The sequence below is a fragment of the Gouania willdenowi genome, chromosome 16 (assembly GCF_900634775.1).
Source record: "Gouania willdenowi chromosome 16, fGouWil2.1, whole genome shotgun sequence".
Lineage (NCBI taxonomy): Eukaryota > Metazoa > Chordata > Actinopteri > Blenniiformes > Gobiesocidae > Gouania > Gouania willdenowi.
In genome coordinates, this window is record NC_041059.1 from 26,034,065 (window position 1) to 26,056,448 (window position 22,384).

Genomic DNA, 22,384 nt, shown 5'->3' on the forward strand with positions numbered 1-22,384 from the left:
ACATTATTTAATTAAAATCAGGAGTTATTTGGTGCTTTTCATCCTACTTGCTCTCTCTCTATCTGCCCCTCTGATCATTGGCCTCTTTAATAGACTTCGTCACACGTGTCATTAAAAATCAGGTGTCAAGTCATGACACATTGGCTGTAAAGATCAATTTATTAGCTTTCAGACAATGTTAGAATTTATTCAATAGATCAATTATTGGCGGAGTTATGACAGTTTAAAGCAGCCTAATGTGATTTCGGTGCTACATTCAGGGTCCGTGGGACACCAGGACATACCTAGAATATTACGCACCGGACAGGACTTTATAAGTGGTAATGAGCTGGTAAAACAAACGTATAGTCACCCCGTGTAAATATTTTATTTTTATAGGTCATAAAATGTTTAAATATCCCACAATAATGCTCACAAATAAAAATAAAAAATAGGCCGTGTAACATGTTCAGTTTTGTACGCGTGTCCGTGAACTGACGTCAGAGCCATGGCAACGAGGAGGTTGCGACTTTTAAAGTCACCTGTTAACGTCCAACGTTCACTGTGAGCAGAGAGAGGAGAGAGGAGAGCTGTGAACAACTTTGAGCTGAGAAACATTTACAAAACACACAGAAAGTCTTTACGAGACTTGTACCAGACCAGAGGAAGACTTGAGACCAGGACCAGAAGAAGACTTTATACCAGGACCAGAGGAAGACTTTATACCAGGACCAGAAGAAGACTTTATACCAGGAGGAGAAGAAGACGTTAGAGCAGTAGGTGACCATGGCCCCGCGCATGGCCCAAGGTAAGACATGTTTTTATTATTATCTGATATTCATACTTTAATTATTTAAGCATCAAACGTGTTATGATTTAAAATAGTCATTATTCTAGGTCTGAATCAGGTTTAAGGCGTTTATATTTATATTAAAGACCTACAGAAAATGGTTGATAGTTTTCATTTTTCATGTGTTTAACGTTTGTTTTTGTGATAATTTGACTCTGATGTGATACTTGTAGTGAGCGTTTGGGCTGCTGAGACTGTTTTACAGAGTTTTATTTACTATTTACTTAAGTCCTGTTCTGAGGTAGCTTTGATGGAAATGTGTATTTTATTTCCTGCATTATTTTCGGTCCATTTTTAACATTTTCTAGCAAAAATCAAAACATCCAATAATTATTTTTCTTACTATTGTGAACCATAGTGCAGCCCCGTACCCGTGAGACCAACCAGGCAGGTGGCCCCCAATCACAAATCTTGAAATATCACTGTTTATTAACCAATTTTTTCTCTTTTCTTTATTTCAGATTTAGTCCATGAGTGGTCCTCACCTGGGGGTTCGGTTCCAGCCTGGGTCGAGGCTTCGGCTTTGGCCCTGGACTGGGCCGACCCCCTGAGTTTGGACCCAGTGTGGACCGACCCCCCGGGTTCGGACCCAGAGTGGGCCGACCTTCTGGGTTTAGACTCAGAGTTGGTCGACCCCCTGAGTTTGGACCCAGTGTGGACCGACCCCCCGGGTTCGGACCCAGAGTGGGCCGACCTTCTGGGTTTAGACTCAGAGTTGGCCGACCCCCTGAGTTTGGACCCAGTGTGGACCGACCCCCCGGGTTCGGACCCAGAGTGGGCCGACCCCCTGGGTTTAGACTCAGAGTTGGCCGACCTTCTGGGTTTAGACTCAGAGTTGGCCGACCCCCTGAGTTTGGACCCAGTGTGGACCGACCCCCCGGGTTCGGACCCAGAGTGGGCCGACCCCCCGGGTTCGGACCCAGAGTGGGCTGACCCTCTGGGTTTAGACCCAGAGTGGGCCGACCCCCTGGGTTTAGACCCAGAGTGGGCCGACCCCCTGAGTTTGGACCCAGTGTGGACCGACCCCTCGGGTTCTGACTCAGAGTAGGCCGACCTTCTGGGTTTAGACTCAGAGTTGGCCGACCTTCTGGGTTTAGACTCAGAGTAGGCCGACCTTCTGGGTTTAGACTCAGAGTTGGCCGACCTTCTGGGTTTAGACTCAGAGTGGGCCGACCTTCTGGGTTTAGACTCAGAGTTGGCCGACCTTCTGGGTTTAGACTCAGAGTTGGCCGACCTTCTTGGTTTAGACTCAGAGTTGGCCGACCTTCTGGGTTTGGACTCAGAGTGGGCCGACCTTCTGGGTTTAGACCCAGAGTGGGCCGACCTTCTGGGTTTAGACTCAGAGTTGGCTGACCCCCTGAGTTTGGACCCAGTGTGGACCGACCCCCCGGGTTCGGACCCAGAGTGGGCCGACCCCCTGGGTTTAGACTCAGAGTTGGCCGACCTTCTGGGTTTAGACTCAGAGTTGGCCGACCCCCTGAGTTTGGACCCAGTGTGGACCGAACCCCCGGGTTCGGACCCATAGTGGGCCGACCTTCTGGGTTTAGACTCAGAGTTGGCCGACCCCCTGAGTTTGGACCCAGTGTGGACCGACCCCCCGGGTTCGGACCCAGAGTGGGCCGACCCCCTGAGTTTGGACCCAGTGTTGACCGACCCCCCGGGTTCTGACTCAGAGTAGGCCGACCCAGACTGGGCCGACCCCCTGACTTGGGACCCAGTGTGGACCGAACCCCCTGGTTCGGACCCAGAGTGGGCCTAACTTCCTGTCCTAATAGAGGCAGCTGAGTTTGACATGTTTGCTTGTAATATTTCTGAGTTCTTTGTTTACAGTGACCCTGACAGTGAAGGTGTGGATCTGCACTTGGACGTGGAACGCTGAGGAGTTGGGTTAAGGTTATGAGTATGTTAGGTTAAGTTAGGTTGTTAAGAGTTAGAGATAAACTTTTTATTCCCAGCATGTGGGATGAACGAGGGAAGAAAAGATGGAGGACAGGAGGAGACATCAACAGAAGACGGAGATGAAGAAAGACTTCTATCAATGTAAGCAAAGCCTCCCATTTACACAGAAAGACACTGAACACGTTTATTGTAAAAATGGACGTTACTGTAAAATAATGACTGTAAAGTGTCAGACAGGAGTGCCAGCATCTACTGATGGAGGTGTAGAAGAAGAACGATGGAGGATGAGAGCACCAGCATCCACAACAGCCCACTGAAGTGTCCCACACTCAGCCTCAGGAGGAGACATCAGAGGACAGAAAGACTTCTATTCACTAAAACAATGTAAGCAAAACCTCCCATTTACACAGAAAGACAATAAACACATGGATTTTTTTTTAATATATATATATATTATTTTTTATTTTTTTTCCTGCAGTCTGTGCCTTCTCCTCACCCTCCACTCTCTTTTCTGTTTCAGGTGTCTTGATGCTGGAGATGGCGGTTCCTGATCGATGGCTCACGGCTCAACTAGTCTAGGACACATGGATGGACTATTCTTCTATCCTATTCTGTTTGTCCCTCTGTTCACTAACCCCAACCAGTTGAAGCGGATGGCTGCCACCTCTGAACCTGGTTCCGCTGGAGATTTCTTCCTATAAAAAAGAGGGAGTTTTTTCTTCCCACTGTCGCTAAATGCTTGTTCATGTGGATCTTGTTGGGTTCTTTCTTCTTTTTTACTATCGCTTTTATATTTTGTTTAGCGCTTTGAGATGACTTTGTTATATTTTGCTCTGTATAAATAAAGTTGAATTGAATTGAAGTTGAATGTTTAATATCAAAATGCCAAATATAAAAATAGAGGTTATTTTGTACACGTGTAAAATGTCTTGTGTGATTGCAGAGATCAGATGGTCCCAGATGTTTGTCACCACAGCAGAGAATGAGACAGCAGTAGTCTAGTCTACATGGACTGCTTTGATTTAAACTATATTAAATAAAATCATAAAAACTTGAACTTGGTGAAATGCTTTGTGTGCTTAATAAACTAACTTTCCATTAGAACCTGAGCTCATCTTCATCACAGGATGTTTCTTCATCAGTTCTTCTAACAGACTGAGTTAGCTCACACATAGACATTATTTATGTAATATGACATTTAGAATAATTTTTTTGACACAGAAAGATTAGCTTAATCTAAGGTTTTAATCATGAAAACAGAGTGATCTAACATTATAATGCATACATTCCAAATCTGTTTTTTTGGAGAGTGTTGATGTCTGAATGCAGATTAAAAAAAAAAAATAAAAATATTAATTCATTTATGTTTTGCTTAAATTGAGCCAATTTTTTTTTTTTTTTTTTTTTTACACCAAGTGGTTTAATAGGAACAAATTATCACTGAATTTAAGTAGGTCTTACTAAAAACTAAATTAATTTTGTTTGGTATTTGCAAAAACAATGCTCCTGCACAGTTATTGATAGATGGTGTAAATATTGACATAGATCATGAAAATAAGTTTCTGCGCATAATATTTGATGAAATGGAAAAGGACAACGTGACTAACCAGGTTCCATCAAAGTAAACACACAAAAAGGCTCCAAAAACAGCTAAAATGACAGATGACTACAAAATACACTAACAGAAAAACACACAAAATGAGAGAAGATTATACTATATATGAAACAAAAACACAAATACACAAACTGACTCCAAAAACAAATGTACACATTGTTCTATAACACATTGTTGGCGATGTAAACATGTTTGTCATACAAATAAAGCTGTTTTTAATTGAAATGAGAGAGAGAGAGAGAGAGCAGGTATCCTGAACACATTGTAAAAACCACTGAAATGATGGCAGTTTTTATTTTTTAGGAACTTTAGTATTTCATGCTGTATTCTATGTTGAATGTTCAGTTGTCCCCAGTAGAGGGAACCATTTCCTTTTGTATGAAATGCAACATCTGTCTCCACATCTGTAACTTCAGACTGAGTGGAGAGGCATACACTTCTTTAGCATGTCTCTGACTGTTTCTGACATCTATTTTACGTTTAATGCAATGTTGTCTGCACTCTATATGTTCATAAAAAAAGAAAACAATAGATAATCTGTTAATATTTTGACCATTGTCTCCTGACAAAATCAATCATTATCCTCTTGTATGTAAATGTTGCAACATCATCCCCTATTGTCCTATTATAGCAGCTGCTGTGTAATGATGATCCCATTCCAGTCTAATGATGATCACAGTATTAGTGCTTCAATATGCTTTTTAATAATCCCTGGCATCCATTCAGGAATGAAACACCATCTTTAAAACATGCTTGTGTCAATACAACATGGAACAGTTCTTCTCAATATTATTTTCTTACTACATTGTTAGTATTTTTTAGAGTTTTATAAATGTTTTCAGTTGAAGCAAATATGTTTGTTAGATCCTCCTTGAAATCATGTGGATGTTCATGTGGATCTTGTTGGGTTCTTTCTTCTTTTTTACTATGGACTTTATATTTTGTTCAGCATTTTGAGATGACTTTGTTGTATTTTGCTCTATATGAATAAAGTTGAATTGAATTGAAGTTGAATGTTTAATATCAAAATGCCAAATATAAAAATAGAGGTTATTTTGTACACATGTGTAAAATGTCTTGTGTGATTGCAGAGATCAGATGGTCCCAGATGTTTGTCACCACAGCAGAGAATGAGACAGCAGTAGTCTAGTCTACATGGACTGCTTTGATTTAAACTATATTAAATAAAATCATAAAAACTTGAACTTGGTGAAATGCTTTGTGTGCTTAATAAACTAACTTTCCATTAGAACCTGAGCTCATCTTCATCACAGGATGTTTCTTCATCAGTTCTTCTTACAGACTGAGTTAGCTCACACATAGACATTATTTATGTAATATGACATTTAGAATCATTTTTCTGACACAGAAAGATTAGCTTAATCTAAGGTTTTAATAATGAAAACAAAGTGATCTAACATTATTATGCATACATTCCAAATCTGTTTTTTTGCCTAACTTGAAGCAATTATTATTATTTCTAGAACGTCAGAGGTATGTATTCAATAAACATCTCATGAATAAACTTTAAAAAAAAAGGGAACTAAATCTTGCACAATTACAACTTGATTTATCTTTCTACAAAGACATCTGCATAAAATAAGAGTCAAAATGAAATAAAATAAAACCAATGAATACAAGTTTAAAGAATAAAAATGTATCAGGCTCTAAGTATAGCTACAATTATGAACTGTAAAACAGTGTCATACCAAATGTGCCATGTGGGTAACAACATAAAACAACAATAGGTAGAAACTTTAACTTGCACTGAAGAAAGTGGCTGGTCGTAACAGTTGGGTGTAGAAATGTAATGAATAGCTTTACTTCTTTGAAAATGTACTTATAAACAGATTTAGAAACATAATCACAAAAGTATAAATACCCATAAAAGCAACTCAATTACAGTAACATGAGTAATTGTAATCCATTACTTTCACCTCTGCTTACTGTATATTAATTCCAGTAGAACGTGCACCAGTAGAGGTGCAGGTGTTGAAAACTCTGACTCTTTTTAACCCAGCACATAGAGCTTCTTGTTGTGAGGCACAAGCCATAACCACTCTATCATAAAATGTTAAAAATGCTCTAAAATGCTGTGGAATTTCCAATTTTCATTTCAATATTCAAACACCACAGCAGCAGGACAAAGAATTCACTATTTTCCACAAACTAAAGTCAATGCAGTGTTTCCCTGATGTTAGGCTGATCATATTTTGATTTCCAGAGAACACTTGGTACTCAAGGTTTTCTTCAATATGCTTTGTAATACAAATATGTATTACAGTAGGTAAGTAGTGATCTTCTGTAAATTTTTTTTTTTTTTTTTTTCAAATTAAATAAAGAAAAAAAAACCAAATTACATTCTCTTCATAACTAAAAAAATAAATAGATACATAGAGTTGCTGGTCATAGAATTAGAATATCATGAAAAAGTTGATTTATTTCAGTAATTCCATTCAAAAAGTGAACCTTGTATAATGTATACTTTCATTTCACACAGACTGACACATTTCAAGTATTTATTTTTTTTTAATGTTGATGATTATAACTGACAACAAATGAAAACCCAAAATTGAGTATCTCAGACAATTAGAATATTGTGGAGAGGTTTAATATTGAAGGCAAGGCAAATTTAATTGTATAATGCATTTCATACACAAGACAACTCAATGTGCTTTACATGATAAAACATTCAATTGTTTAAAATCAATAAGAACATTTAAAATCATCAGTAAAATCAATTAAAATCATCAGTAAAAATCAATTAAAATCATCAGTAAAATCAATTAAAATCATCAGTAAAATCAATTAAAATCATCAACAAACACATTACATCAACAACATGACCAAAATCTTTCTCTCAATCATACACAGTAGAGAAAAAACTTTAACTTTGATTTAAAAATGTTCACATTAGATACTGACTTCAGCTCTGCAGGCAGTTTGTTCCACTTCTTTGCAGCATAACAACTAAAAGCAGCATCACCATGTTTACTGTGAGCTCTGGGCTCCACTATCTGACCTGTGTCCATAGATCTGAGAGACCTGCTGGGTTCATACCTGACTAACATGTCACTGATGTATTCTGGACCAAACCCATTCACAGATTTATACACCAGCAGCAGAACTTTAAAGTCTATTCTGAGGCTGACTGGGAGCCAGTGGAAAGACTTTAAAACTGGAGTAATGTGTTCTGACCTCTTTGTTCTGGTTAAGACCTGAGCTGAAGACACCTGGTGCCCCACTCTAATCAGCTAATGAACTAAAAACACCTGCAAAGGCCTTTAAATGGTCTCCAGTCTAGTTCTGTAAGCTACACCAGAGCCGTATAGAGAGAGAGTTGTGACAACTCCGTTCACGCCAATGGTTCGGTTTTTTCCAGCAATGGAGGCTCATGGAGCCTCACAATAGTTCCTGGAAGTGATCAGTTTATTATTGTAGCCAATGGAGATAGAGCTGATTAGACGGTTTGTGATGCACTTTTGAACAGGAAGATGTTATATTATCAGCATTTCTAAACACATTAATGTGTGAATTAAAGCAGTGATTCTCAACTGGTGGGTCGGGACCCAAAAGTGGGTCACAGACCTGTACTGGTTGGGTCACAGACAGCTGGTCAAAAATAAATTCATACTTAATATCTCACATGTTGGACTTGTCTTTTATTTTGAAATAAACTTTACTTTTGACAGGCATGCTGTGAAATGCATGTTACACAGGAAAATACAGAGATTTATGTTTTAAAAAAGATTATATACGTGTGTTTTCAACAGCCTAGTTGAAAAAAAATTAATTTTTGGTTGAATTCTAAAAAAAACTGGGTCACAATTTAATGAGCGTGGTAATATGTGGGTCCCAGGATGAGACCAGTTGAGAACCCCTGCATTAAAGCATGTTAGTGGATTATCTCCTGCTAAACTACTACATTTTTATTTTTTTTGTATTTTCATTTTTTATTACTATTATTATCACTTTTTTAAATTGTGAGATACACTGCTGTTGTTTTCATGTTAAAAAAAAAAAATCAAGAGATTAGAAAATTAAGAGATCATTAGCAGATACACAGCATTTACTTAGCACAGTTTTATACCCACATAGGCTACATATCTTTTTATCAAATAAGCTTAATAAGCTAAGTGTTTAAATATGATCGCTTACAGATTTTTTATTATAATACTTTTTTTCTTTTAATTTGCTCTTGCTGACTCTGCATAACTATTTTTCTCCTCTCTGGTTCGGTTGGGAAGCCAAACATTTTCACTCCTTTTTCGGAACAAGTGGAGCATCATCATACAGCACAGCAAACTGTATGAGTTATTAATGTTTCTGACTTTGTCAGGCATTTATTTAATGAATTTATCTTGGTACATAAGCGCATAGTAAAAATCAAATGTCTATTTTTATATATGTATGAACACAATAAATATGTTTTCAATGTGTCCTGTCTGGATGTGATAGCAATACATCCTGTATACAAAACATATTAACACATTTTTTAACCAAATTAATGTTGGCCTTAACTCCGTCAAAAAAAGCAGATAAGCTGTTTACACTATTATTAATACAAATTTATGTTTGGAAAAAAAAATTGTGAAACTACCTAAACATATTGTATATACACATACATATGACTACGTACTGTATAATGATCGTCAATCAATGCAGTTATTGATGACAAATTACCAAAAATCCAAGTTATGTCACAAGGAATCAATGGATTTGAATGGCCCACCACTAACTTCCGGGAACAAATTCAGTCTTACATGAATCACGTGACAGTCAAGCATTTTGGACTTTGTTGTCGCAACTCTCTCTCTATACGACTCTGGGCTACACAATCATGGAGAAGACTGCTGACCTGACAGTTTGTCCAAAAGACCACCATTGACACCTTGTTCAAGGAGGGCAAGACACAAAAGGTCATGGCTAAAGAGGCTGTCTGTTCACAGAGCTCTGTGTCCAAGCACATTAATAGAGAGGCCAAGGGAAGGAAAAGATGTGGTAGAAAAAAGTGTACAAACAATAGAGATAACCAGGCCCTGGAGAGGATTGTGAAACAAAACCCATCACAAATGTGGGGGAGATTCACTAAGAGTGGACTGCAGCTGGAGTCAGTGCTTCAAGAACCACCACACACAGACGTATGCAAGACATGAGTTTCAGCTGTTACATTCCATGTGTCAAACCACTCTTGAACAAGAGACAGCGTCAGAAGCGTCTCACCTGGGCTAAAGACAAAAAGGTCTGGACTGCATTTTGCATGTCCTTTGGAAATCAAGGTCCCAGAGTCTGGAGGAAGAGAGGAGAGGCACAGAATCCATGTTGCTGGAGGTCGAGTGTAAGGTTTCCACAGTCAGTGATGGTTTGGGGTGACATGCCATGTGCTGGTGTTGTTCCACTGTGTTTCCTTAGGTCCAAGGTCAACGCAGCTGTTTACCAGGAAGATTTAGAGCACTTCATGCTTCCTGCTGCTGACCAACTTTATGGAGATGCAGATTTCATTTTCCAACTGGACTTGGCACCTGCACACAGTGCCAAAGCTACCAGTACCTGGTTTAAGGACCATGGTATTCCTGTTTTTGATTGGTCAGCAAACTCACCTGAATTTTACCCAATAGAAAATCTATGGGGGATTGTGAAGAGGAAGATGTGAGACGTCAGACCAACAATGCAGAAGAGCTGAAGGCCACTACTATTCATGTTCATACTTTTCAGTATCGGTCTTAAGTGATATTCTAATTTTCTGAGAATCTGAATTTGGGATTTTTGTTAGTTGTCAATTATAATCATCAAAATTAAAAGAAATAAACATTTGAAATATATTAGTCTGTATGTAATGAATGAATATAATATACAAGTTATTCAGTCATTTCATAGTTTTCTAATGAACTGAATGTGTTCCAGTCTTGTGGATGGACTTGTACATTGTCCATGTACTTGAAGAAAACATGTCATTTCATAAAACAAAAGGTCCTTGGTGTTTACAAGTTCTTAGATCAGTGATCCCCACACTGAGAGAAAAAAATTGTCAAATTTACGGTAAAATACTGGCAGCTGTGGTTGCCAGTATTTTACCGTTAAAAAATACAGTATAATACATGAGGAACATAAATGGATTTAGCGTACATTTTACAATAGCAACCACTAAATCTAGAACAATCTAAAGATTCTCATATATAACCAAGGTAGTGAATATTACTAATAAACAATAAGAAAATTGACATTTCATCTATAAAACAGACTGAACAGGTCATGTGTTGTGTTTCTATACTCGCAAAGCAGCATAGATCTTGAGTATACAGCATGTGTCCATATTTATATGGCTGGTAATCCATGAAGGAATGAATAAGCATAAAACAAAAAGTCACTTGCCCCTGACCGATCAAGAGTAATGAGTCACTGGGTCCTGCCTTGGTTAAGGAAAACACTCAAACGTGTAGTGGAGTTTCTAATGCACATGATGTTGAAGATAGAAGCTCTGCTGGAGTACTGAGATGTCCATCAGGAGTTCACTATGGACTGGCAGGATCTCCTCTGTAGAAAAACATGGACACAAAGTTTCAAAAGTTTGATCAGTGCTTGAGCAAAATGTACAGTAATGAACAAAACCTGTTGTCAAAAACAGGTCCAATGATAAATTATTTAAGTAGTAAGTTTGCAGTTCTTAAATCTATTTATGTAAAAGTGATACACAGCACAGCCCTAATTATAATCATTATTTGTGTTACAGTGTATTTAAGTTTCCCATTGATTTATTATAGAACTTGAAGTTAATGACTCAATGTGACGGTGACTTATTTTATAGTGTCAGTTTCCTTCATTGTATGAAACTACTCACCTGGACAATGAACCTGACCTAGACTGATTAAGATTTGTGTTTTCTGTCCATCTTTCTTTAGTTAAATTGATCAATACCCTTGCGTACCTCTTATTGAATCTTTAGGTGCAGACTTAATTGAAGATGGTGAGAGCCTCGTACAGACAGGCTGTGATGTTTAGGGAAACCAAAGAATTCATACAGGTGTCATCATTTCTGCCAGAAGACTCACAGCAACGTTGGCAATGAAGCTTTGATTGTGGACTGGTTAGATCCCTTCTGCATTCAGAAAGAAAACAACAAAAAGGGCATACACCATAAATAATAACAATGACAAGAAATTAAAATAAAATAAGTGCAAAACAAGTTTCCCAATATTGACACTGTGCAAGTTTGTGCTGCTTTCCATATGAGTGATGACCAATACATCGGCCAGCTGATATTATTGGCCGATGTGGGCTGGTGCGTTCGCCGATCCGCATTATATACAAAGAGCAGAAATATTTTTTACTTCATCTTGTTCTACGTCACCTGTTTTTAATATTTGTTAAATATTTTTTACTTGTCGTTCTACCTGACCTTTATTAATTTCAATAAACGTTTGTTCTTTTAAAATTGAGACTCGTACCATTTGTGATCATCATTGTGTAATTTTCATGATGTAAATCCCTATTCCATACTAGGGATAGACCGATATCGGTTTTTAGGGCCGATACAGATTTTTTTTCCATCAGCCTTAGCCGATGACCGATACAGACGGCTGATTTTCTTGAGCCGATATTTGAAGCCGATACTACTTTTGCTCCCTCAATTTACATCATAAAAACTACACAACGATGATAACAAATGGTATGAGTCTCAATTAAAAAAAAGAAAATTTATTGAAATTAATGTCACGGCAAATTTACGGTTGACCTCATTTGGAGACATGATTTATTGCTCTGGTTGAGTGATGGAGTCCAGGCGAGGCATTGATGATTTTATAAAAAAGGTTTATTATAAAACTAAGTAAAAAAGAGTACAAAGATGGACAAAAATTGGTGACCGCCCGGCCAGGCGATCCGAAGACAGAGACCCGCTCTGTCAAACAGTTTCACAGCTTAAGCTTTTATACAGATAACATAAGAAGTTCCACCCTGAGGTAAGGAGAAGGGGGAGTCAGATTCCCAACAGTGGAAACATTTGAGGATGATGAAGATGTGTATATTATGAGGAAGATTGGGCGCCACTCTTCTCTATCCCTGATAGTGTGTGTGTTCGTGTATATCTGCATGTGAGTTTGAGTTTTGGCCTTCAGCAGAGACTCTGTGTTGCACTGAGTACAATACGATCTGTACTGTTTAATCTAACATGATTCAGCTGTTCAAAAGTGCAAAGAGTAATGGAGTCATCATGTATTAAAACCTGACAAATTGTACACATGAACATACATTTGACGATATGATGATGAATATAAAAATTGCCATAACATTAACAAAGGTGAGTTAGAACGACACCAAGTAAAAAATATTTAACAAATAATAAAAACAGACGATGTAGAACAAGAAGTAAAAATAATTTCTGCTCTCTGTAAATAATACGGATCGGCGAACGCAGCAGCCAACATCGGCCAATGTCGATACACGTAAAAAACGCAAAAATCGGCCGATGTATCGGTTCAGTAATAGGCTAAATTACTTCTCAAGTATCATTATTTAGACGTTAAGTTTTATACAATGACATAAGTAGTTGTTTGCTTTGGGCTGAGGTTTATCCAAACTACTTAAATGTTTTTGTTTTTTTTACTTCCTGGTATAAGTTAATTTAAAAAATGTGCTTAAATGTATTATAATAAAACATTGAACCAAAGATACATTAGTTGGTTGTGGTAATTTTAGCTGAATGTTTTTCAACAATTTGATTTAAACTACGGTGTAACAGTTAGGCAAGTGTCAAAAGGGTAAAACTAAAAATCTACCTAATGCTACAAATAAAGTAACCTCGAACCTTGTATGTATGAAATGAATAGTTGAATTTTTTTTCTCAACTTTACTTTGGCAGTGACCCAATTCTAGATTTTTGGGGGCACACAACCAAGCTAGAAAATGGTGAAGATTTCTAATGTATACTTAATTTGGATTTTAGATAAATGAGCAAAAATCCTTGCAGCCTGTGAATCTATTGAAAAATACAGCAGTTTAAAGGGGACATATCATGGTTTTAAATCCTTCCTTTTTAGATATAAATCATACAGTTGTGGTCGATATAAAGCGGAACTGCACTGCTTGGGTCTGAATTCCTCATTATTATAGCTCCCCAGACCCCTTTTCTGATGTGCTTCTAAGAGCAACTCATTTTGGTGCGGTCTCTTTAAATGCAAATGAGACACTTCATACCCCGCCCCCTCTCCAGGTTTAACTCCACCCTGCTCGACCATTTTTGTAGTTTGATAGAAGAGATATGGCCATGTAGCGGCTCAGAAAAAGTTTATTCACACGTTATTTACACAATGTCAACAACGGAATACTTGTCCATCCAGCCTTACATGTTTGAGCCAGAGTCTGACCCGGCGGAGCGAGATGAAAATGAAGATAAGGAACCTGCAGAACCCTAACAAGTGAGCTAACACAAGCACCGAGCTAACGCTAGCGCCAAGCTAACGTCACAAAATGCATTTTAATAGTCTTTTCGGAGAGAAAAACGGCAAAATGAAATGACTAATGAAAACTTCAGACTTAAATTAAACCACGTAGGCCATATCATCAAGGATCTAAAACGAGCACACAGCGCTAACAAAACAATGACAGGGACGTCTTATAACACTTTTTAGCGTTATTTACAGCTTACCGAAGTGCTCTGTTCGTCGTCTCCAAAGATAGAAGGAATTGAACCCTCAATCAGACAAAGTCTTTCGGCAAATCCTTCTTTATACTGGCGGAGGTTGCAGAAGCAGTCATCCTTGAAGTGCTGCGCGCGCACAAAAATGACCTTACCCACAGATGTGGGTACATTTCCGTGAAAAATAAAACTCAACCAGGCACTTTGAAAAGGTTCTGATGCTGGGAGACAGTGTAATGAAGCGTGTGGGTTACTACATCCAACAACCAAACATTTTGATTTTTCCTCTCATAACTTCCGCATCCTGGAGCTTGGACTACAAAATAAAAGCGAGAAATAAAAATGGCGGATTGCTCGAAGTGTTGGGCCTGGAGTCGATGTCCTAATTTGGCAGTTCCGCTGACATTATTGTTCAAAAAACGTAATAGCTAATCGAAAAAATCGAAACAGATTGAAAAATATGACCAAAACAGAATAAAAAGATATCAACGGAGCACCTGAAGAGACTAATTTGAACTTTTCTGTACTTCTAAACAATCTAAATATACATCAAAATGCATTTAAGGGCTAAAAAAGTGGATTTAGCATGATATGTCCCCTTTAAGACATAACCACAGAGCCTAAAATGCACAGACTACATATTACAATCAAATGACTAAATACACAGTCAGTAACATTAAGAGTTAGACCATCCAAGTAGTCAAAATGGTAAAATACTGTACATACCAAATATTTCCAACCAAGGTTTTATTATATCTTCAGCATGTTTTTCTCGCTGTTGTCTTGACACTGTTTCACCTGTCACTCTCTTCTGATGCTCTTCACAAAAACAAAACAGTAATATTGTAAAAAGAAAGGAAAAAATAATTAGAAAATTTGCCTTAAACGTGCCATACTTGGTACATGTCTGCTAGCAGTCGGCTTCATTACACCTAAATAAATGTGGTTCATTCCGATGCAGTTTACAATGAACAATTACAATGATGACTAAACTACTTTACCACATAAATTACAGGTTAACATGTCTTCAGGTACTTTGGTAATTCATCCCTAACAAATTAAGCATATCAAACACAGAAATTAATCACGGGCAATGCTTTCCTCACCACAGTAATGCTAACTTAATAAACACATCTATCATAGCTGTGCTGGTGGGTTTTTATGACAGATATAACTTGAAGTCACATGTACTCACCTCACGAGTTCATTTAAAGCTGCCAGGATGTCTAAAAAGTCCAAAGATGCTGTGGTCCAAGCACCTAAAATGGCGCTGGTACGAATTCAAAACTGCGTCCATTAACGAGGTCACCAGGTGTCCAGGTAAAAAGAGCGGTCTGTACACGTCTCAGCAGCGAGCCACGCTATTGGTCTTTCTCAGATGACGTGTTCTTCTTCTTCTTCGTTTTGTTTTTTGGCGACTGACACCTGGTGTTGCAGGTGCACTACCGCCACCTACTGTATTGGAGAGTACCTTTAACTGAGAGGACCCTTTTAACTTTAAATTAAATAAATTAAAACACTTAAGGTGGTCTGATAATATGGCGTGAGACATAACAGAACATAAAGTTGTTTTTAAATATATAATTAAAAAAGATTATTTAAATCAATTTTATTCAGCAACCTTAAACTTTATTTTATACATATGTTTTTGCTGTTGATTTTTTTTTTATGAAAAGGTTAACAATGTTATACTGCAGACCAAACTATTAATGTGCATATCAGTATCTGAATTAAAAAATAAATAAATAAAAAAAGATAAAATTTTATTGTCTTTTGCTGCTGATATTTGCCTTTTTTAATAGTATTTACTGGTTGTATTTTTACAGTGGACCCTATTTTTAACATTTTGCTTCTGTAAAAATGAAGGTTTTTGTTTGCTTAGCAATCAACAGATTTATATTGTAAATTCTAATGTGCACAACCCCATAAGATGTAGTTTTGGCCGAATAATGCCGTAAAATCTAAGGTTTTCAAACATTTTTTTTCATTACGATATTTACTTTTAAAATGTATGTATATTTATTTGTTTCTACAGAAAGTCTTTATCATTTCAATTTATTACAGTAAAAGTTGAAGTTTTGTCCAGTTTCACAATTAACTGTTATTCGATGTATTTATTACAGTAAAAGGACGTTTTGGGTTTTACGCTACTTTACTGTTGGAATTTGACAGTCTTTTGCTGTATATTTTACGGACTTTTTTTTACAGTGCAGCCACCGGCCTGTGCAACAAATAAATAATAATGGTTAACACTTTACTTGAAGTTTTAAACATAACGCTGACATTTTATGCTGTAATTATTATAACATGAGACCTGTCATTATGAATGAGGTGTTATGAAGGCTGTCATTAGGTTTTGTTTGTTACCCATAACTCTACTAAACCACATTAGATCCTCCACTTAACCCAAAAAATGACAACATAGCTCCAAAGATGTCATCATTTAGCAAATTGTCATAATTTAGCAAACATACTCAATAACAGCCTTCATGACACTTTATTTATGTTAATGACAGATAATGACAGCGTAAAAAGATTTGTATTTTATTTCCGTGGTTGGTTTTGAAAAATTCCTACTTACGCTTTAACGCTTATCACTCTGATGTACCATGCCTCAATAGCCTTAATGCACTTAGCCATACACACACACACACACACACACACACACACACACACACACACACACACACACACACACACACACACACACACACACACACACACACACACACACACACACACACACACACTTTAAACTAACAAACTTTACACACTGTTCTAAAACTCTGACCACACACTACAAGCATACTTTACAGTACACATTAATAATGTACACAAAGTAAAAATGAGCTGCTGAAAGACATTTATTCATCAGACATTGAACTCATCTTACATTAACTTCCTATAAATCACCTGCTTCAATTTCTCCACACTTGTCACCAGACTGGCTTAACTGATTACACAACATAAGCACAATATGCACAACTATAACATCACATTTCACTCTCACCTTAAAACAATCGACTCTTCACCACCCCTTCCATGTTCCTACCCTGACTCCCTCTTCCCTGTTCCCTTCCCCCTCAGATAGGTGTAACACTGCCCTCTCTTTTTATATTCTCCCTTTAATAAAGTGTTTCTTACCCTTCCTTAGGGAGGGCTGGTGATGGTCACAATTATGCAATAAAATAATATCATTTATTTAATTGCAATAACAAAACATGCATTGTTGTCAATAAGAGATTGCACTACATGGCTCCTTTATTCTCAAATCCCTCAGTAAACAATGAACATCAATGGAGAATTTATTGTACAACAGGGTCTTTTTGCTGACATTATTTAATTAAAATCAGGAGTTATTTGGTGCTTTTCATCCTACTTGCTCTCTCTCTATCTGCCCCTCTGATCATTGGCCTCTTTAATAGACTTCGTCACACGTGTCATTAAAAATCAGGTGTCAAGTCATGACACATTGGCTGTAAAGATCAATTTATTAGCTTTCAGACAATGTTAGAATTTATTCAATAGATCAATTATTGGCGGAGTTATGACAGTTTAAAGCAGCCTAATGTGATTTCGGTGCTACGTTCAGGGTCCGTGGGACACCAGGACATACCTAGAATATTACGCACCGGACAGGACTTTATAAGTGGTAATGAGCTGGTAAAACAAACGTATACTCACCCCGTGTAAATATTTTATTTTTAGAGGTCATAAAATGTTTAAATATCCCACAATAATGCTCACAAATAAAAATAAAAAAATAGGCCGTGTAACATGTTCAGTTTTGTACGCGTGTCCGTGAACTGACGTCAGAGCCATGGCAACGAGGAGGTTGCGACTTTTAAAGTCACCTGTTAACGTCCAACGTTCACTGTGAGCAGCGAGACGAGAGAGGAGAGCTGTGAGCAACTTTGAGCTGAGAAACATTTACAAAACACACAGAAAGTCTTTACGAGACTTGTACCAGACCAGAGGAAGACTTGAGACCAGGACCAGAAGAAGACTTTATACCAGGACCAGAAGAAGACTTTATACCAGGACCAGAAGAAGACGTTAGACCAGTAGGTGACCATGGCCCCGCGCATGGCCCAAGGTAAGACATGTTTTTATTATTATCTGATATTCATACTTTAATTATTTAAGCATCAAACGTGTTATGATTTAAAATAGTCATTATTCTAGGTCTGAATCAGGTTTAAGGCGTTTATATTTATATTAAAGACCTACAGAAAATGGTTGATAGTTTTCATTTTTCATGTGTTTAACGTTTGTTTTTGTGATAATTTGACTCTGATGTGATACTTGTAGTGAGCGTTTGGGCTGCTGAGACTGTTTTACAGAGTTTTATTTACTATTTACTTAAGTCCTGTTCTGAGGTAGTTTTGATGGAAATGTGTATTTTATTTCCTGCATTATTTTCGGTCCATTTTTAACATTTTCTAGCAAAAATCAAAACATCCAATAATTATTTTTCTTACTATTGTGAACCATAGTGCAGCCCCGTACCCGTGAGACCAGCCAGGCAGGTGGCCCCCAATCACAAATCTTGAAATATCACTGTTTATTAACCAATTTTTTCTCTTTTCTTTATTTCAGATTTAGTCCATGAGTGGTCCTCACCTGGGGGTTCGGTTCCAGCCTGGGTCGAGGCTTCGGCTTCGGCCCTGGACTGGGCCGAACCCCTGAGTTTGGACCCAGTGTGGACCGACCCCCCGGGTTCGGACCCAGAGTGGGCCGACCTTCTGGGTTTAGACTCAGAGTTGGTCGACCCCCTGAGTTTGGACCCAGTGTGGACCGACCCCCCGGGTTCGGACCCAGAGTGGGCCGACCTTCTGGGTTTAGACTCAGAGTTGGTCGACCCCCTGAGTTTGGACCCAGTGTGGACCGACCCCCCGGGTTCGGACCCAGAGTGGGCCGACCTTCTGGGTTTAGACTCAGAGTTGGCCGACCCCCTGAGTTTGGACCCAGTGTGGACCGACCCCCCGGGTTCGGACCCAGAGTGGGCCGACCCCCTGGGTTTAGACTCAGAGTTGGCCGACCTTCTGGGTTTAGACTCAGAGTTGGCCGACCCCCTGAGTTTGGACCCAGTGTGGACCGACCCCCCGGGTTCGGACCCAGAGTGGGCCGACCCCCTGGGTTTAGACTCAGAGTTGGCCGACCCCCTGAGTTTGAACCCAGTGTGGACCGACCCCCCGGGTTCGGACCCAGAGTGGGCCGATCCCCTGGGTTTGGACCCAGAGTGGGCTGACCCTCTGGGTTTAGACCCAGAGTGGGCCGACCCCCTGAGTTTGGACCCAGTGTGGACCGACCCCTCGGGTTCTGACTCAGAGTAGGCCGACCTTCTGGGTTTAGACTCAGAGTTGGCCGACCTTCTGGGTTTAGACTCAGAGTGGGCCGACCTTCTTGGTTTAGACTCAGAGTTGGCCGACCTTCTGGGTTTAGACTCAGAGTTGGCCGACCCCCTGAGTTTGGACCCAGTGTGGACCGACCCCCCGGGTTCGGACCCAGAGTGGGCCGACCCCCTGGGTTCAGACTCAGAGTTGGCCGACCTTCTGGGTTTAGACTCAGAGTTGGCCGACCCCCTGAGTTTGGACCCAGTGTGGACCGACCCCCCGGGTTCGGACCCAGAGTGGGCCGACCCCCTGGGTTTGGACCCAGAGTGGGCCGACCCTCTGGGTTTAGACCCAGAGTGGGCCGACCCCCTGAGTTTGGACCCAGTGTGGACCGACCCCTCGGGTTCTGACTCAGAGTAGGCCGACCTTCTGGGTTTAGACTCAGAGTGGGCCGACCTTCTGGGTTTAGACTCAGAGTGGGCCGACCTTCTGGGTTTAGACTCAGAGTTGGCCGACCTTCTGGGTTTAGACTCAGAGTTGGCCGACCTTCTGGGTTTAGACTCAGAGTTGGCCGACCTTCTGGGTTTAGACTCAGAGTAGGCCAACCCAGACTGGGCCGACCCCCTGACTTGGGACCCAGTGTGGACCGAACCCCCTGGTTCGGACCCAGAGTGGGCCTAACTTCCTGTCCTAATAGAGGCAGCTGAGTTTGACATGTTTGCTTGTAATATTTCTGAGTTCTTTGTTTACAGTGACCCTGACAGTGAAGGTGTGGATCTGCACTTGGACGTGGAACGCTGAGGAGTTGGGTTAAGGTTATGAGTATGTTAGGTTAAGTTAGGTTGTTAAGAGTTAGAGATAAACTTTTTATTCCCAGCATGTGAGATGAACGAGGGAAGAAAAGATGGAGGACAGGAGGAGACATCAACAGAAGACGGAGATGAAGAAAGACTTCAATGTAAGCAAAGCCTCCCATTTACACAGAAAGACACTGAACATGTTTATTGTAAAAATGGACGTTACTGTAAATTAATGCCTGTAAAGTGTCAGACAGGAGTGCCAGCATCTACTGATGGAGGTGTAGAAGAAGAACGATGGAGGATGGGAGCACCAGCATCCACAACAGCCCACTGAAGTGTCCCACACTCAGCCTCAGGAGGAGACATCAGAGGACAGAAAGACTTCTATTCACTAAAACAATGTAAGCAAAACCTCCCATTTACACAGAAAGACACTGAACACGTTTATTGTAAAAATGGACGTTATTTTAAAATAATGCCTGTAAAGTGTCAGACAGGAGTGCCAGCATCTACTGATGGAGGTGTAGAAGAAGAACGATGGAGGATGGGAGCACCAGCATCCACAACAGCCCACTGAAGTGTCCCACACTCAGCCTCAGGAGGAGACATCAGAGGACAGAAAGACTTCTATTCACTAAAACAATGTAAGCAAAACCTCCCATTTACACAGAAAGACAATAAACACATGGATTTTTTTTAAAAATCCTCTTGTTAGCATATATATATATATATATATATATATATAAATTATTTTTTTTCCTGCAGTCTGTGCCTTCTCCTCACCCTCCACTCTCTTTTCTGTTTCAGGTGTCTTGATGCTGGAGATGGCGGTTCCTGATCGATGGCTCACAGCTCAACTAGTCTAGGACACATGGATGGACTATTCTTCTATCCTATTCTGTTTGTCCCTCTGTTCACTAACCCCAACCAGTTGAAGCGGATGGCTGCCACCTCTGAACCTGGTTCCGCTGGAGATTTCTTCCTATAAAAAAGAGGGAGTTTTTTCTTCCCACTGTCGCTAAATGCTTGTTCATGTGGATCTTGTTGGGTTCTTTCTTCTTTTTTTACTATCGCTTTTATATTTTGTTTAGCGTTTTGAGATGACTTTGTTATATTTTGCTCTGTATAAATAAAGTTGAATTGAATTGAAGTTGAATGTTTAATATCAAAATGCCAAATATAAAAATAGAGGTTATTTTGTACACATGTGTAAAATGTCTTGTGTGATTGCAGAGATCAGACGGTCCCAGATGTTTGTCACCACAGCAGAGAATGAGACAGCAGTAGTCTAGTCTACATGGACTGCTTTGATTTAAACTATATTAAATAAAATCATAAAAACTTGAACTTGGTGAAATGCTTTGTGTGGTTAATAAACTAACTTTCCATTAGAACCTGAGCTCATCTTCATCACAGGATGTTTCTTCATCAGTTCTTCTTACAGACTGAGTTAGCTCACACATAGACATTATTTATGTAATATGACATTTAGAATAATTTTTTTGACACAGAAAGATTAGCTTAATCTAAGGTTTTAATAATGAAAACAGAGTGATCTAACATTATAATGCATACATTCCAAATCTGTTTTTTTGGAGAGTGTTGATGTCTGAATGCAGATTAAAAAAAAAAAATAAAAATATTAATTCATTTATGTTTTGCTTAAATTGAGCCAATTTTTTTTTTTTTTTTTTTTTTTTACACCAAGTGGTTTAATAGGAACAAATTATCACTGAATTTAAGTAGGTCTTACTAAAAACTAAATTAATTTTGTTTGGTATTTGCAAAAACAATGCTCCTGCACAGTTATTGATAGATGGTGTAAATATTGACATAGATCATGAAAATAAGTTTCTGCGCATAATATTTGATGAAATGGAAAAGGACAACGTGACTAAACCAGGTTCCATCAAAGTAAACACACAAAAAGGCTCCAAAAACAGCTAAAATGACAGATGACTACAAAAATACACAAACAGAAAAACACACAAAATGAGAGAAGATTATACTATATATGAAACAAAAACACAAATACACAAACTGACTCCAAAAACAAATGTACACATTGTTCTATAACACATTGTTGGCGATGTAAACATGTTTGTCATACAAATAAAGCTGTTTTTAATTGAAATGAGAGAGAGAGAGAGAGAGCAGGTATCCTGAACACATTGTAAAAACCACTGAAATGATGGCAGTTTTTATTTTTTAGGAACTTTAGTATTTCATGCTGTATTCTATGTTGAATGTTCAGTTGTCCCCAGTAGAGGG

The 22,384-nt window shown here is 38.9% G+C and overlaps 1 protein-coding gene and 1 long non-coding RNA gene across 4 annotated transcripts; one reads left to right on the plus strand and one right to left on the minus strand.

The window, feature by feature from the left end:
* The first annotated feature begins 541 nt into the window (after positions 1-541).
* Positions 542-20,982, plus strand: LOC114477510 (activating transcription factor 7-interacting protein 1-like). Of its 3 annotated transcripts, XM_028469845.1 has the most exons (6): positions 542-787; positions 1,291-2,869; positions 2,956-3,112; positions 20,358-20,514; positions 20,601-20,757; positions 20,921-20,982. In XM_028469845.1, exons 1-2 carry the CDS (start codon positions 766-768, stop codon positions 1,875-1,877), a joined length of 609 nt encoding a protein of 202 aa, XP_028325646.1. In that variant the 5' UTR covers positions 542-765; the 3' UTR covers positions 1,878-2,869; positions 2,956-3,112; positions 20,358-20,514; positions 20,601-20,757; positions 20,921-20,982. The 3 variants fall into 3 exon arrangements, with proteins under 3 accessions (XP_028325646.1, XP_028325648.1, XP_028325647.1); XM_028469847.1 differs by lacking the exons at positions 20,358-20,514; positions 20,601-20,757; positions 20,921-20,982 and adding an exon at positions 3,672-3,785; XM_028469846.1 differs by lacking the exons at positions 20,358-20,514; positions 20,601-20,757; positions 20,921-20,982 and adding an exon at positions 3,249-3,310.
* On the minus strand, positions 10,606-15,314 carry LOC114477512 (uncharacterized). The gene is made up of 4 exons (XR_003675719.1): positions 15,173-15,314; positions 14,704-14,796; positions 11,269-11,439; positions 10,606-10,877 (listed from the first exon to the last, which is right to left on the minus strand). It is a non-coding gene; the product is annotated as an uncharacterized LOC114477512 (long non-coding RNA).
* Positions 20,983-22,384: the final 1,402 nt, after the last annotated feature.